The following is an 11,846-nucleotide window of genomic DNA, read 5'->3' on the forward strand; positions in this document are numbered from 1 at the left end:
TGGATGACACAGGAAGCATATCTCAAAAGAATAAAATCCAAGTCACTGTAATTTCCACAATGCTTACTATTGCAAAACTCACAGTATCACAGCATAAGTTCAGGGAATTGTAGACCACCACACAAAATACTGTAGAAAATAAAAACTAGTAGAATTCTTCCATCTGCAAAAGGATAATTCATTTTTAATCTCATCTCAAAAGCACAACCATGATTAAGTCTGTGGGATTAATTCTGATAATGACATTAAAAATAATTACAACTTAAATCCTACTTAAAATAATGGTAGAATTAATAGATTTAACCACTTAATAAACCAGTTGCTTTCCTGGAATATCCATCTCTCAGCTGAAGCAGGATGTCTTTTGAAGAGGGAAGACATTGGGTTCAGTACATGCACAATGGGGCCTGGTTTATTCAGCAAGAACATCCATGCCCATCTTGATCCCCAGTGGCCAGCAGCAATTTTGTTGTCCCTGTCCCAGTACACACAACAGAATTACCAGTCACTTGGCTCTGCTTTTCTCAAAGCGGGCTCATCGCTGCTGTCCTTCAGCACCAGCTCTTGGAGCCGCAGCTCAAAGGAGCGGAAGAAGGACCAGTGGCGGTGGGAGAGGGGCCGGCTCCACAGCAGCTGATCCCAACACCTTCCTGCTGGAGGGGCAGGCCAGATGGAGCACTTCCCGTTCTTGTCCCTGGCTTTTCCTGCCAAAACCACGTGGTGTGGAATAAACTACTTTGTCACACGCACACAGCGGTAAAACTTGGTATCCTTTCTCTGTAATCAGGACAGTTCCACACGTAGCTCATGCGCAATATTAATAACGCAATAAATGTTAGGAATTTGCAGCTATCAGCTAGGCTGAGAAGGGATAGCTAAAAATCAAAACTTGCAATATTTTCAAGAAAAATACTGCCATTTATGAGGTAGACTACCAGAGAAGGCATTATTTATGGGACAGTGCAGGAAAAGTGCTGAATCACCCACTTTATATTTGTATGAGTAAAAAATGGTAGAGGACAAAAGAGCAGAAAGAGAAAGAGAAGGATACGGTGTTTATGATAATTTTAGTCTAAAAATAGCATCACTTCCCATACACGAAGAATGGATGATAACTTTGTGGAGCCACATTGTGAAGCAGTGACTTTCACAGGCAGCTGGCTTTAAACAGAGAGAAATTACTATGAATATTTGAATTTTTTTAATGCTTGATAGATACCCTGACACCTCTGGATAGATATAGGATCAACCACCAGAAACCCTCTAATAGTTGAGCCAGTTTTATTTGTAACTCTGTTTCCAGTCTTTTAGATACAGCTTTCTTCAGCATTTTGGTGGCACAGAAAAACCTTTAAGTGTATTCTTAATCCCGGGCTCTGTTCCTGAACTTACACTTCTCAACACTGTTCTCCAACTGTGTTTCCCAGCAAAGCGAAGAACAGAGGTTAATTTCTTTACATCTTAGGAGGGATTACTCTTTGCAACAGCTACAGCCAAGGTGGCAACCCAAATATTAACTCACTTAAGTACAGTTCTTTTAAAAAAACAAACACAGAAAAACTAAAATATTTATTTGTACTTACTAATTTTGTACCATGAATAAATGCTATTCATTGCCAGCTGAGCCAGCATGAAACCCCTCCACTGATCATTATTTTACTCTATGAGAAGTAACGTAGGCTACTTTCATAAGAATTGTATGGCACACTTTGTAAAGTTGTAAGACAAGTACAAAAAGATTCACAGTTAGGAAGATGAACCAGCATCTGAGAACTGGCAGTTCAATGGACTCCAAATTATGCATGGTGGAACTGAAATGTCCGGGACAGTATATTTGGGCTTACTGTACTAAAATGTATCTCATTTTCATAACTAGTATTTCATAAACAAATAGAGTGTTCATAAACAAAGAAAGCTTTAATAAATCTATTAAACATATGTAAAAGAGGGTTTTTTTTCTAAATTAAGTATGCTGGCAAATTTTTTTTTAAATTTCTTTGATTTTTTTTCTGCAGTTTTATGTAGTGAAACCTTTTTTTGGACACCAGAAGATATTTAAGAATGGTGTGAAGTAATCTCATTGAACGGTAAGGAAACTTTCAGTGACTGTGAATGATTATCGGCACTGAAAACCTCAGCAGTTTCACAAACAGAGGGATAGGCAAAAACAAGTCTTGTATGTGCCCTCTGGCTCACAGCCTTGCTTCTGGGAAAACTACAGGAACAGCCTTACTTCTTTTTAGCAAATCTTCATGCCAGGCCAAGAGCACTGGTTATTCTGTTCACAAGCAAGGTGCTGTAAAAAGTGGCTGCACTGACTGCCTAAGTCACAGATAAAAAAAAGCAAGGCAAAAAAAAAAAAAAGAGAAGGAAGGGAAAATGACCTGTCAGGCAGTGGATGACTTAAGCTCAAACTCATACTCAAGCTGCTAATAATGTTTGAACAATCCAATGTTGCCCTGGGCTGGTCATGCTGTTTAGGACTGACACAAAATTGAGGACCAATAGATGTCCAGAGATTACATGTTCCGGCACCAGTGAAGTCTGCTTTCCCCAAAATGCCAGGCTTTTTCAGAAACCCCGCTGTTGTCACTCAGCATGAAGAAAGGAATGGTCACTTTCATCCTAACCAAAACTTCTATCTTGCCATTTCTGGTTTTGTGTTGACTTTTGCTTTGGTATAGCGCTACAATAGCCTTGTAAATTCATGAGTACCACTTTTGTCATGTCTTAAACTTAAAAGACATCTTGTTTTCACTAGTCTGTCGACAAGTTTTGTTTATTTTTCAAATATTTTCTCTTTAACAAGCCATAACAGAATCCAGTGTGTATTATCTGCCTCAGACAACTACAGATAAAGAATATCTGTATCCTAGCAAGTCCTAAGAAGGCCTGCCTTAGGCAGAAGGCAATTCCTGACGAGTAAAACCTGTTAATAGATTTAGTCTCCCTTACAGTTGGCCTTAAATCTGTCCTGCACATGCTAAAATAACAGCACAGAGCACTGGAGTTACTTCTACAAAGCATTCCTGAGGCCTGGCCTGTTGGCTCTGTATCCCCTGTGGTTGCACACACCATGTAGGCACTGAATAGTCCATAACCACTCCAACGCACCCTTTTACACAGAGCAGGAAGGACTCCCTATGCAACATCTGTTTCCCATCAGCTCATACACCTGCACCTCTGTAGTAAAGAACAGTGCCTCTGACTTAAAACTAAAGAGTTCCGTGCCCAAAACGCTTCAACGCCTGGGTCAGGAGCAGTGTAGGCCCGAGAGGTGTTTGGCTTTGGGGAGGCTGGTCTCCAGCGCCAAGCACTGCCCAGCCATCCCGGCGATGCCAGAGACTGCGGAGTAGCCGCGCAGAGCTGCGAGGCAGCACCGTGCCTCCCCAGGGCGTGTGGCCGCAGCCCGGCCCGTGTGGGGAAGGACACTGCGGGCACACGGGGCGGGAAAGGGGCCGTGGGGCCGGGCACAGGGTGGTAGCCCTCTCGGCGGTAGCTTCTCGACTTCAAGCACTGGGCCAGCCCAACCTCCGGGCAGGGGCCGGCTCTGCCCTCGGGGCTCCGGTCCCCGCTCCATGCACCGCCCCTGGGCAGAGGGGTCGCGCCCGGCGCCGGGCAGGGCAAGGCAGCGGCTCGGCGCCGCCGGGGCAGGTGGCGGAGGGAACGGGGGGAGCGGAACGCCCGGCCCGGCTCCAGCTCCCCGCCTCTGGCCCGCGCTGCCCGCCGTGCGGGGGTGGTGGCGGAGGGGGGGTCCCCGACCGCCTCTATAAAAGCGGCTGCAATGGCTCTGCCGGCAGAACCGAGAGGGCGGCGGCCAGGACCATGGCGACGGGCAGCGGGCAGGACCTGCCCGCCCTGCTGCTCCTCCTCCTCCTCCTCCGGCCGGGCGAGGCAAGTGCGGGGCGCCCGGCGGGGCCGGCGGCTGTGGGGAACCGGCGGCCGGTCAGGCCCCGTGACCCGGCCCCCGGGGCCGCTCTGTCCCCGCAGGTGAGAGGCCGGGAGCCGGCATGTCCCCGTTTGTGCGGCGGGCGCTGCCCGGCCGAGCCGCCACGCTGCGCCCCGGGCGTGCCCGCCGTGCTGGACGGCTGCTCCTGCTGCCTGGTGTGCGCCCGGCAGCGCGGCGAGCGCTGCTCCGCGCTGCTGCCCTGCGACGAGAGCAGCGGCCTCTACTGCGACCGCGGCCCCGAGGACGGCGCGGCCGCCGGCATCTGCATGGGTAGGTGGCGGCCGTGGGACGTGCCCCGCCTGCGGCGGCCCTCGGGGGGCGGCGGGGAGACCCTCCCCGGGCCGGGCCCGCTGTCCCGCAGTTCTCCCGCCTGGCCTCCGGCGAAGCGGGTGATCCTCCGCACCGCCAGCGCCACGGGAGACTGCCCCTGATGCTGCGGAAGGTGCCTGTGCGGCCGCCGAAGGGCTGGGAGGGCCGGGGAGTGTCCGAGTGCCCTCCGCCCTTACGAAATGCCTCCCCTTTTCCCACTAGTGCTGGAGGGAGACAACTGCGTGTTTGATGGGATGATTTATCGCAATGGGGAGACGTTCCAGCCCAGCTGCAAGTACCAGTGCACCTGCCGCGACGGCCAGATCGGCTGCGTGCCCCGCTGCAACCTGGACCTGCTGCTCCCCGGGCCCGACTGCCCCTTCCCCAGAAAAGTCGAAGTCCCTGGAGAGTGCTGTGAGAAGTGGGTCTGCGACCCTGACGATGAAGTGATTTTGGGAGGTTTTGCTATGGCTGGTGAGGAAATTAATTATCGTAGTAATTGTGAGGAGGAGGTGACAGCATACTGAAAATATCCACAGGGTTGCACGTTGCTTGCATGGTCGATTTTTTTTCTGATCTTTTTTCTCACCTCGAGTGACTAGTAGATATACCAGGTTATGAATAAAGGCAGAACTCAACAGGTAAAAGAAAAGATTCAGAGGATGAATGTGCATAGCAGTTTTAAAAGTTAATTAAGTTAGTTCCCAATTTTTAAATTTCTGTTTATCTGGTACACATTAGTTCTGTGACCAGAATAAAACAGGGACAAGATAGTAATCCTCTGAATATTCCCACACAAAAAAAAAAAAAAAAAACCAAAAAAAAAACCCAACCGAAAAAACTCCTTTGCAGTCTTGCTAGTTGCTCTGCAAGAATATGTTACAACATATGCACTATTATAACAGCTTTGTCTACAAGAGATTTTTTTCCCCCCTGAATCCTGCAGGTCTTAGAAGTGGTCAGCATGGCAGCTAAAATGGCAACAAATTCCAGCCTGTCTGTGCTGGAGTGCTCATGTTTATTGTTGGCATTAAAAACACTACAGAGTACTTGGAGAAGCAGTGGTTATAAACACAGTGAATGGATTTGTAAGAAAACCTAACGCACTCCAAAGTGCAGAACTCAGGCTTTTTAAAAAGCTAGATAATATTTTCCCCTTTTTCAGTTTTTCTCTATTTTCATTTTTTCTACTACATTCTATCTCCATCCCCTTTAAATTATGTTATTAGTTTAACGTCAATTTTCATAACTTTCTACTGAGAGTAGAGGGCACTGCATTCTCTTCCAGGCACTGCTCTTTGTGATCTTGGGCAGTTAGTTATGCCAAAACTCAGCTAATCCGTTCAAAAAAGAAGTGAGAAAGGATTGAGGAAGAAAAGCTTTAATAGCTTTTCAGTGTGCTATGAAGTGTTAGTTTTAAAGCGCATAAAGTATAAACAAAAAGTGACACTTTTTATTACCTTTCCTTTTCTTTGGTTGGTCTGACAGTGACAGGGTAATCCATAAAATACCTACAGACAAATTGTCTGCATTCTTTTAGCAATGGCCATCCCTCTTGGGAGGCCACCTTTTTTGGATCTTTGCCATTCAAAAGGCAGAAAGGCTGTTTTAGAGGAGCTTAACAGCAAGAGCTGTGACTGACGGCTCAGTTGTGTTGTCTCCTGTTTGCTCCTGCTTTGATCAGTGAACCAAACTGTGCCTTAGCAATATTTGCATAGTGCAGCTTAACATTGCCAGGAGGGCAGGACAGTGGTCAGGCTTGACCATGGCTTTAAGTACCTGTGATAGCTCCTGGAAATGGCTTCCCTCCTCCCTCCCCACCATCACCCTGGCTGTAGTCTGTCAATAATTGACAAGATGGGGTGATTTTACGACTCTCAGGAGTAAAAGGACTTTAGTTCCTTTCTGTTTATTAGTTTAGATAAATCATTCAGCCTCTGTCCACTCATACCTAATATAAATATTTTTATGACATAGCTTTAGAACAGATTCGTGATATATTTCCATTAGAAAGGGTGAGGAATAAAAATCTCTTAGGATTCTAAACTGGTTTAAAAGTTGGTAGTAATTCTTCCAGCTGTGGACTTGAGGGAACTGAATCTAAATGCTTTGCTGATTACAGTGATACGCACCTTTCTAGTTTGGGTTGGTTTTTTTTTTTTTTTAAGTTTTGGGAAGTTGCCATTCAGGATTCCTAAAAAGACAGCTTTTAAAATGTCTAAATCCTGTCAAAAGCATGGATTTTGAACCTTGTTTTGTCTCACATGTTCCTTCCCAGATATGATAGAGCTCAATTACATACTGAGGTTTCACATGACTTTTTCTTGTAATAAAATTCTGTGGGGTTTTGTCTCCAGCCTACAGACAGGAGGCCACACTCGGAATCGATGTGTCAGATTCAAGTGCCAATTGTATTGAGCAGACAACAGAATGGAGTGCTTGTTCCAAAAGCTGTGGAATGGGCTTTTCCACCCGTGTTACTAACAAGAATCAACAGTGTGAAATGGTGAAGCAGACACGACTTTGTATCATAAGACCTTGTGAAAATGAAGAGTCATCTGATAAGGTATGCTGCAGGGAGTGAAGCAAGGCAGCAGAATCTCTTCAGCTCTAGTTCTAAAGTTGGAATTTTATGGTCTATAATGCTCCAGATGCAACAGCACAAGTGCAGCAAGCTAAGTGGTTTTGGTAAAGCATTAGACTTGCTGTGTTCACTCAGTAGCTTTGTGCTGCACCTCCAGCAGGTCAAGGGAGGTGATTCTGCCCCTCTGCTGCACTCTGGTGAGACCCCACCTGGAGCACTGTGTCCAGCTCTGGGGCCCTCAGGAAAGACATGGACTTACTGGAGTTAATCCAGAGGAGGGCCACCAAGGTGGTCGGAGGACTGGAGCACTTCCCCTATGAGGTAAAGCTGAGGGATTTTGGATTGTTCAACTTGGAGGAGAGGAGGCTTTGGGGAGACCCTACAGTCCCTGCCAGTACTTAAAGGGGGCCTAAAAGAAAGGTGGAAACAGGCTTTTTAGTAGAGACTGTAGATAGGACAAGGGGTAATAGTTTTAAACTAAAAGAGGTAGATTCAGACTAGATATAAGGAAAAAAAATTTGTACCATGAGGGTGGTGAGACACTGGAACAGGTTGCCCAGGGAGGTGGTAGGTGCCCCATTTCCAGAAACATTGAAGGTCAGGCTGGACAGCACTCTGAACAACCTGATCTAGTGGAACATGTCCCTGCTTATTTCAAGGGAGTTGGATTGGATAGCCTTTAAAGGTCCTTTTCAACCCAAAGTGGTCTATGATTCTATAATAATTTAAGTCATCCCAAACAGATCACATATATTGCATGTGCAGATTATTTTGACAGTTCACAAAGTGTAACTTCTCCCACAAATGGAACTGTACTACCTGTACATATACATCAGCGTTGCTTCAGTAATACAGAATGGATATATCAGATTTCTAGTCTGTTGAGCATCTGGAACAGCAGAGAAATGTATGAAATGTCTGCTTGATAAAATAAACCTTATGTTAATCCTTATGATGTTTTCTCTCCAAAAAACAAACCCAACACTGACATTTCTGATGTAAAAAAATAATTTTGTCTAAGGGAGATGACTTTTTTGTTTCTTCTCCACATTAAGTGTTTCTATCAGGGAGAATAACATGTATCTAGGTAAGAGGCCCATCAATTTCTGTAATGTTCTGAGTGTCAGAAAGCATTTCTAAGGCCTTTGCTGAACAGTCTCTGCAGTTTTAAGTACTGTGTTTTATAAAGGAGATGAAACATGTGGGGGGGGGTTGAGGAGATTAACAAGAATGATCAGAGGTCTAGAAAACATGTTCATCTAGGGAAAACCAGATAGAACTGAACTTCTTCTGAATGCAAGAGAAGAGAGATGTGTTCTCATAACCGTGTTCAGATATTGCAGCCTGTTTTGAGTCCATGGAGGATATAACAAGAAATGGTGAGTTTAGACTGCATAAAAATTAAGATGTGAGTGAAAATGTTCCAAGCAGTAAGAATAGTGAGCTCTTAGGGTTGTCTGCAGCAGATGTGGAGTCTCTGTCATTGAAGATTTCCAAGGACAAGTTAGTCAATCATTTGTTAAAAATAACGTGGCTAAATCTGGTTCTGCCTTGAGTCACAGGAATGGGTGATGACTTTTGCAGTTTATTTTACCCTCTTTTTATTTCCCTGAATCTAGTCCTGTAACTTGCTCATTTGACTTGCTGATTCTCTGATGGAACTACACTAGACTGAGAAGTTTTTCAGTATAGTTTCTTAATGAATGTAGGCTGGGTTTGTCTCAGATGACAAGAGTGGACTTTAATTATTTTTCTTTCATTACTGGTCCGGTAACACACTGCTGTCGAAGGGCAGATCTTGCAGGTGTTACCTGTAACTAACTACTGAAGCAGTTTCAGAGTCTTCTTGCTGTTGAATGAATAAAGACAACAAATTCAAATTTTCAGAGTAGACCTGTATCTTTGCATGTCAGTTGTTAAATGCTGTCTTATGCAATGATATATTTATTGTCTCTTCATATTTCTGTTAGAAAGGGAAGAAATGTAACCGAACGAAGAAGTCGGTGAGAGCCGTTCGCTACGAATACAAGAACTGCACGAGCGTGCAGACGTACAGACCCCGTTACTGCGGCCTCTGCAGCGATGGGCGCTGCTGCACCCCACACAACACCAAAACCATCCAGGTTGAGTTCCACTGTCCCCAGGGCAAAGTCCTAAAAAAGCCAGTGATGTTGATCAACACCTGTGTGTGTCATAACAACTGTCCTCAGAGTAACATTGTTTTCTTCCAGCCATTAGATCCTATGTCTAGCGAAGCAAAAATATGAAAAGCATGAATTAGATAGCGCAAAAAATACAAGCAGTTTATCCAACACTTGACCCACAATCAGGTGAATGTAACAAATGCATATATGAAACATCTAAAATATTTTTCAGAATGGTCTTTCAAACTAGGTGCTTTTTTCCCCCCCGTAGTTTATTAAATACCTCGTTTTACATTTGCCGTCTCTGAATGTCTTTTATTCACTTGAAGGAAATTTGTACCTTGGACAGAGCCTCCTTTTTTTCTTCATGGTGGCATAAAGATTGCAAAGCCAATAGCTAGACTTTCCCCTTGAGTTAAGGGGATTATGCTGCAAGTTTCAGTAGGTGTAAGGCTGGGCTCCTTGAGAGTAAACGGATTCCATAAGGAATGCATGATACTGTATCACATACACTTCCAGGCTTTTAACTTCACTTTCCATACTGCATATAAACACTTCAGCAGTGTTCTTTTTTCTTTTTAATGAAACTCTAGTTTTTGATGACAGTAAAAATCTTACTGATGAAAGTGTTGCTTTATTGTGGCTTATTAAATACCTTCTGTCAATACCTCTGACTTTGAGGATTAAGTTTGCACATAGCTCCTGAAACTACATAGGTAAGATCTCTTATCCTGAAGCACAGCAGGTTGATAGCTGGCAGCAATTAAATTTCTCTTTGGTAACTTCAATAGCAGTCTAATCCAAAACCAGCTGAAGTCAGTGTTGTATAAGAATTTGGTTCTAATCAATGCGTGTCTGTAGATAAAACTATTTGGATGCAAAAATAATATACCTGTAAATTCCTCTAAAATACTAACTGTATCATATGGTGCTTCATTTCTTAGAAAGGTGTATATGTAAATAGAAACTGTACATACTGTAATATAACTTGACAAAGTAAATAAACTTTATGTGATCCAAAATATTTTTTCCTAAAGTTGTTTTTCTTAAACTACCAGCTTTTAACAGATAAAAGCAATGGGAAGAAAAAGGGTCGCAGACTCCTAAAACCAAGATGCTTTCTTGCGTTATTCTTAATGTCCCTCATCCTAATAGCTGCGTTAAAAGTCATGCAGTGCCTTGCTACAGGGAAGCATGAATAATTTGTGGGGCACATATAAGAAAGGAGGTTTCTTTCAGAGTAAGTTAGCATGGGAGATAGGATGATGTAAATAAAGTTAGTGTGCCCTGAAACGTGGTGGTGGTGAAGAATAATTATGCGATTCAGAGTTCATATTTGGTTCTGAACAACTTAACAGAGTATTCCATTGAGTCGTGCAACACTTCAAGCCTCACAAAAATCAGCTTGTGATCATGTTTGTGTTAGATACTGTATGGCAATATCCCCAAGGAATGTAGAGCCTGAGGAGGATGGCAGTTTCATGTATGTTAGATCATATATGTAGCAGGATTGTGCCAATAGGTCCTAAGTACAGTTGTGGAGACATTCAGCTGCTTTGAGACTAAGTTTAGCTTGGTGTGTGTCTGTCTTTGTTAGCAACAGCAAAGCTGTACTTACGCCACAACTGTTCTATAACCATATGATAGGAAACAACTCTGTCTTGAGAAAAAAAGGCAGAAAGCCTAATCTTAACATATTTGGCCTAGTGTTCTCTGAAGGAGCTATCAAACTCCAGTTTGGCAATTCCTGAGGGGTGGAATTCAGCTGGGGCCTGAGACTCCTCATTTTAGACAATGAAGCCTAAGGTAAAGATAACTATGAGCAAGCATCAACAACTTACGGGTTTTTAGCAACTTTTAGGTTATCCTTGAAATTATGAGGCCCTGGTGCTAAAACTGATTCAGTTAAGGTTTAGATAGATCGGGTCCTCACCTGGGCTCTTGCATGTCTTTCTCCACTAACTCCACCAGTGATGAATTTCTCTGTAGTCATTGTTACTGTTATCAACATGTTCCTGCCTGTTTTATACTTTTCCAACAGCTGGAACAAGACTATGTTTGTGCATACATGCAACACTCCCTGCCCTTGCACTGTTTATAGTGCAATCCCTAATCATAGAATCATAGAATAATTTGGGTTGGAAGGGACCTTTAAGGGTCATCTTGTCCAAGCCCTCTGAAATAAGCAGGGACATATTCCACTGCTTCAGGTTGCTCAGAGTCCTGTAACCTGACCTTGAATGTTTCCAGGGATGGGGATCTATCACCTCCCTGGGCAACCTGTTCCAGTGTCTCACTACCCTCATTATACAAAATTTCTTCCTTATATCTAGTTTGAATCTACCTCTTTTATCTTAAAACTCCTCTCTCTCAGCCCTTCCTTGGAGGAGAGGTACTCCATCCTTCTGACCAGTTTTGTGGCTCTCTTCTGGACCTGGTTCAAAAGGTCCATATCTTCTAATGTAACACCTTCTGTGCTAGGAAATGCCAAGAGCTAGACAGGACATGGCCAGGACTCCTCAAAGCAGCTGAGAAGTGATTAAGGAGTAGATCAGAATCCAGGAGAGATGGAAGAAGGGCTTTTTTTAAACTACTTTCATTGCACATCTCCTGCATCCCCCCCCCACTCCCAAAATCAGGGTGGCTTGTGCAATGCTTCTCTAATATAATGCAAGCTATCAAATATTTCTCTGGGTCATCTTGCAAATTACAGGCATCCTGATTTTCAAGAGATGCATCAACTACTGAGCAATGCAGCAATAATGTCTGGACAAATTTAAACAGTTTTTGGATTAATAAAACCCAGCTAATCCTGAGCCAGATGTAATTAGAGAGGAATGCAGTCAACCACTGATTTCCT

The 11,846-nt window shown here is 44.0% G+C and overlaps 1 protein-coding gene across 1 annotated transcript; it reads left to right on the forward strand.

The window, feature by feature from the left end:
• Positions 1-3,825: 3,825 nt before the first annotated feature.
• Positions 3,826-9,109, forward strand: CCN3 (cellular communication network factor 3; the record flags this gene model as incomplete). Its single annotated transcript, XM_082278918.1, has 4 exons — positions 3,826-4,219; positions 4,481-4,732; positions 6,616-6,824; positions 8,813-9,109. The coding sequence occupies 4 exons, from the start codon at positions 3,826-3,828 to the stop codon at positions 9,107-9,109; spliced, it is 1,152 nt and encodes a 383-aa protein (XP_082135044.1).
• Positions 9,110-11,846: the final 2,737 nt, after the last annotated feature.

The sequence above is a fragment of the Coloeus monedula genome (assembly GCF_965178545.1).
Source record: "Coloeus monedula genome assembly, chromosome: 1".
Lineage (NCBI taxonomy): Eukaryota > Metazoa > Chordata > Aves > Passeriformes > Corvidae > Coloeus > Coloeus monedula.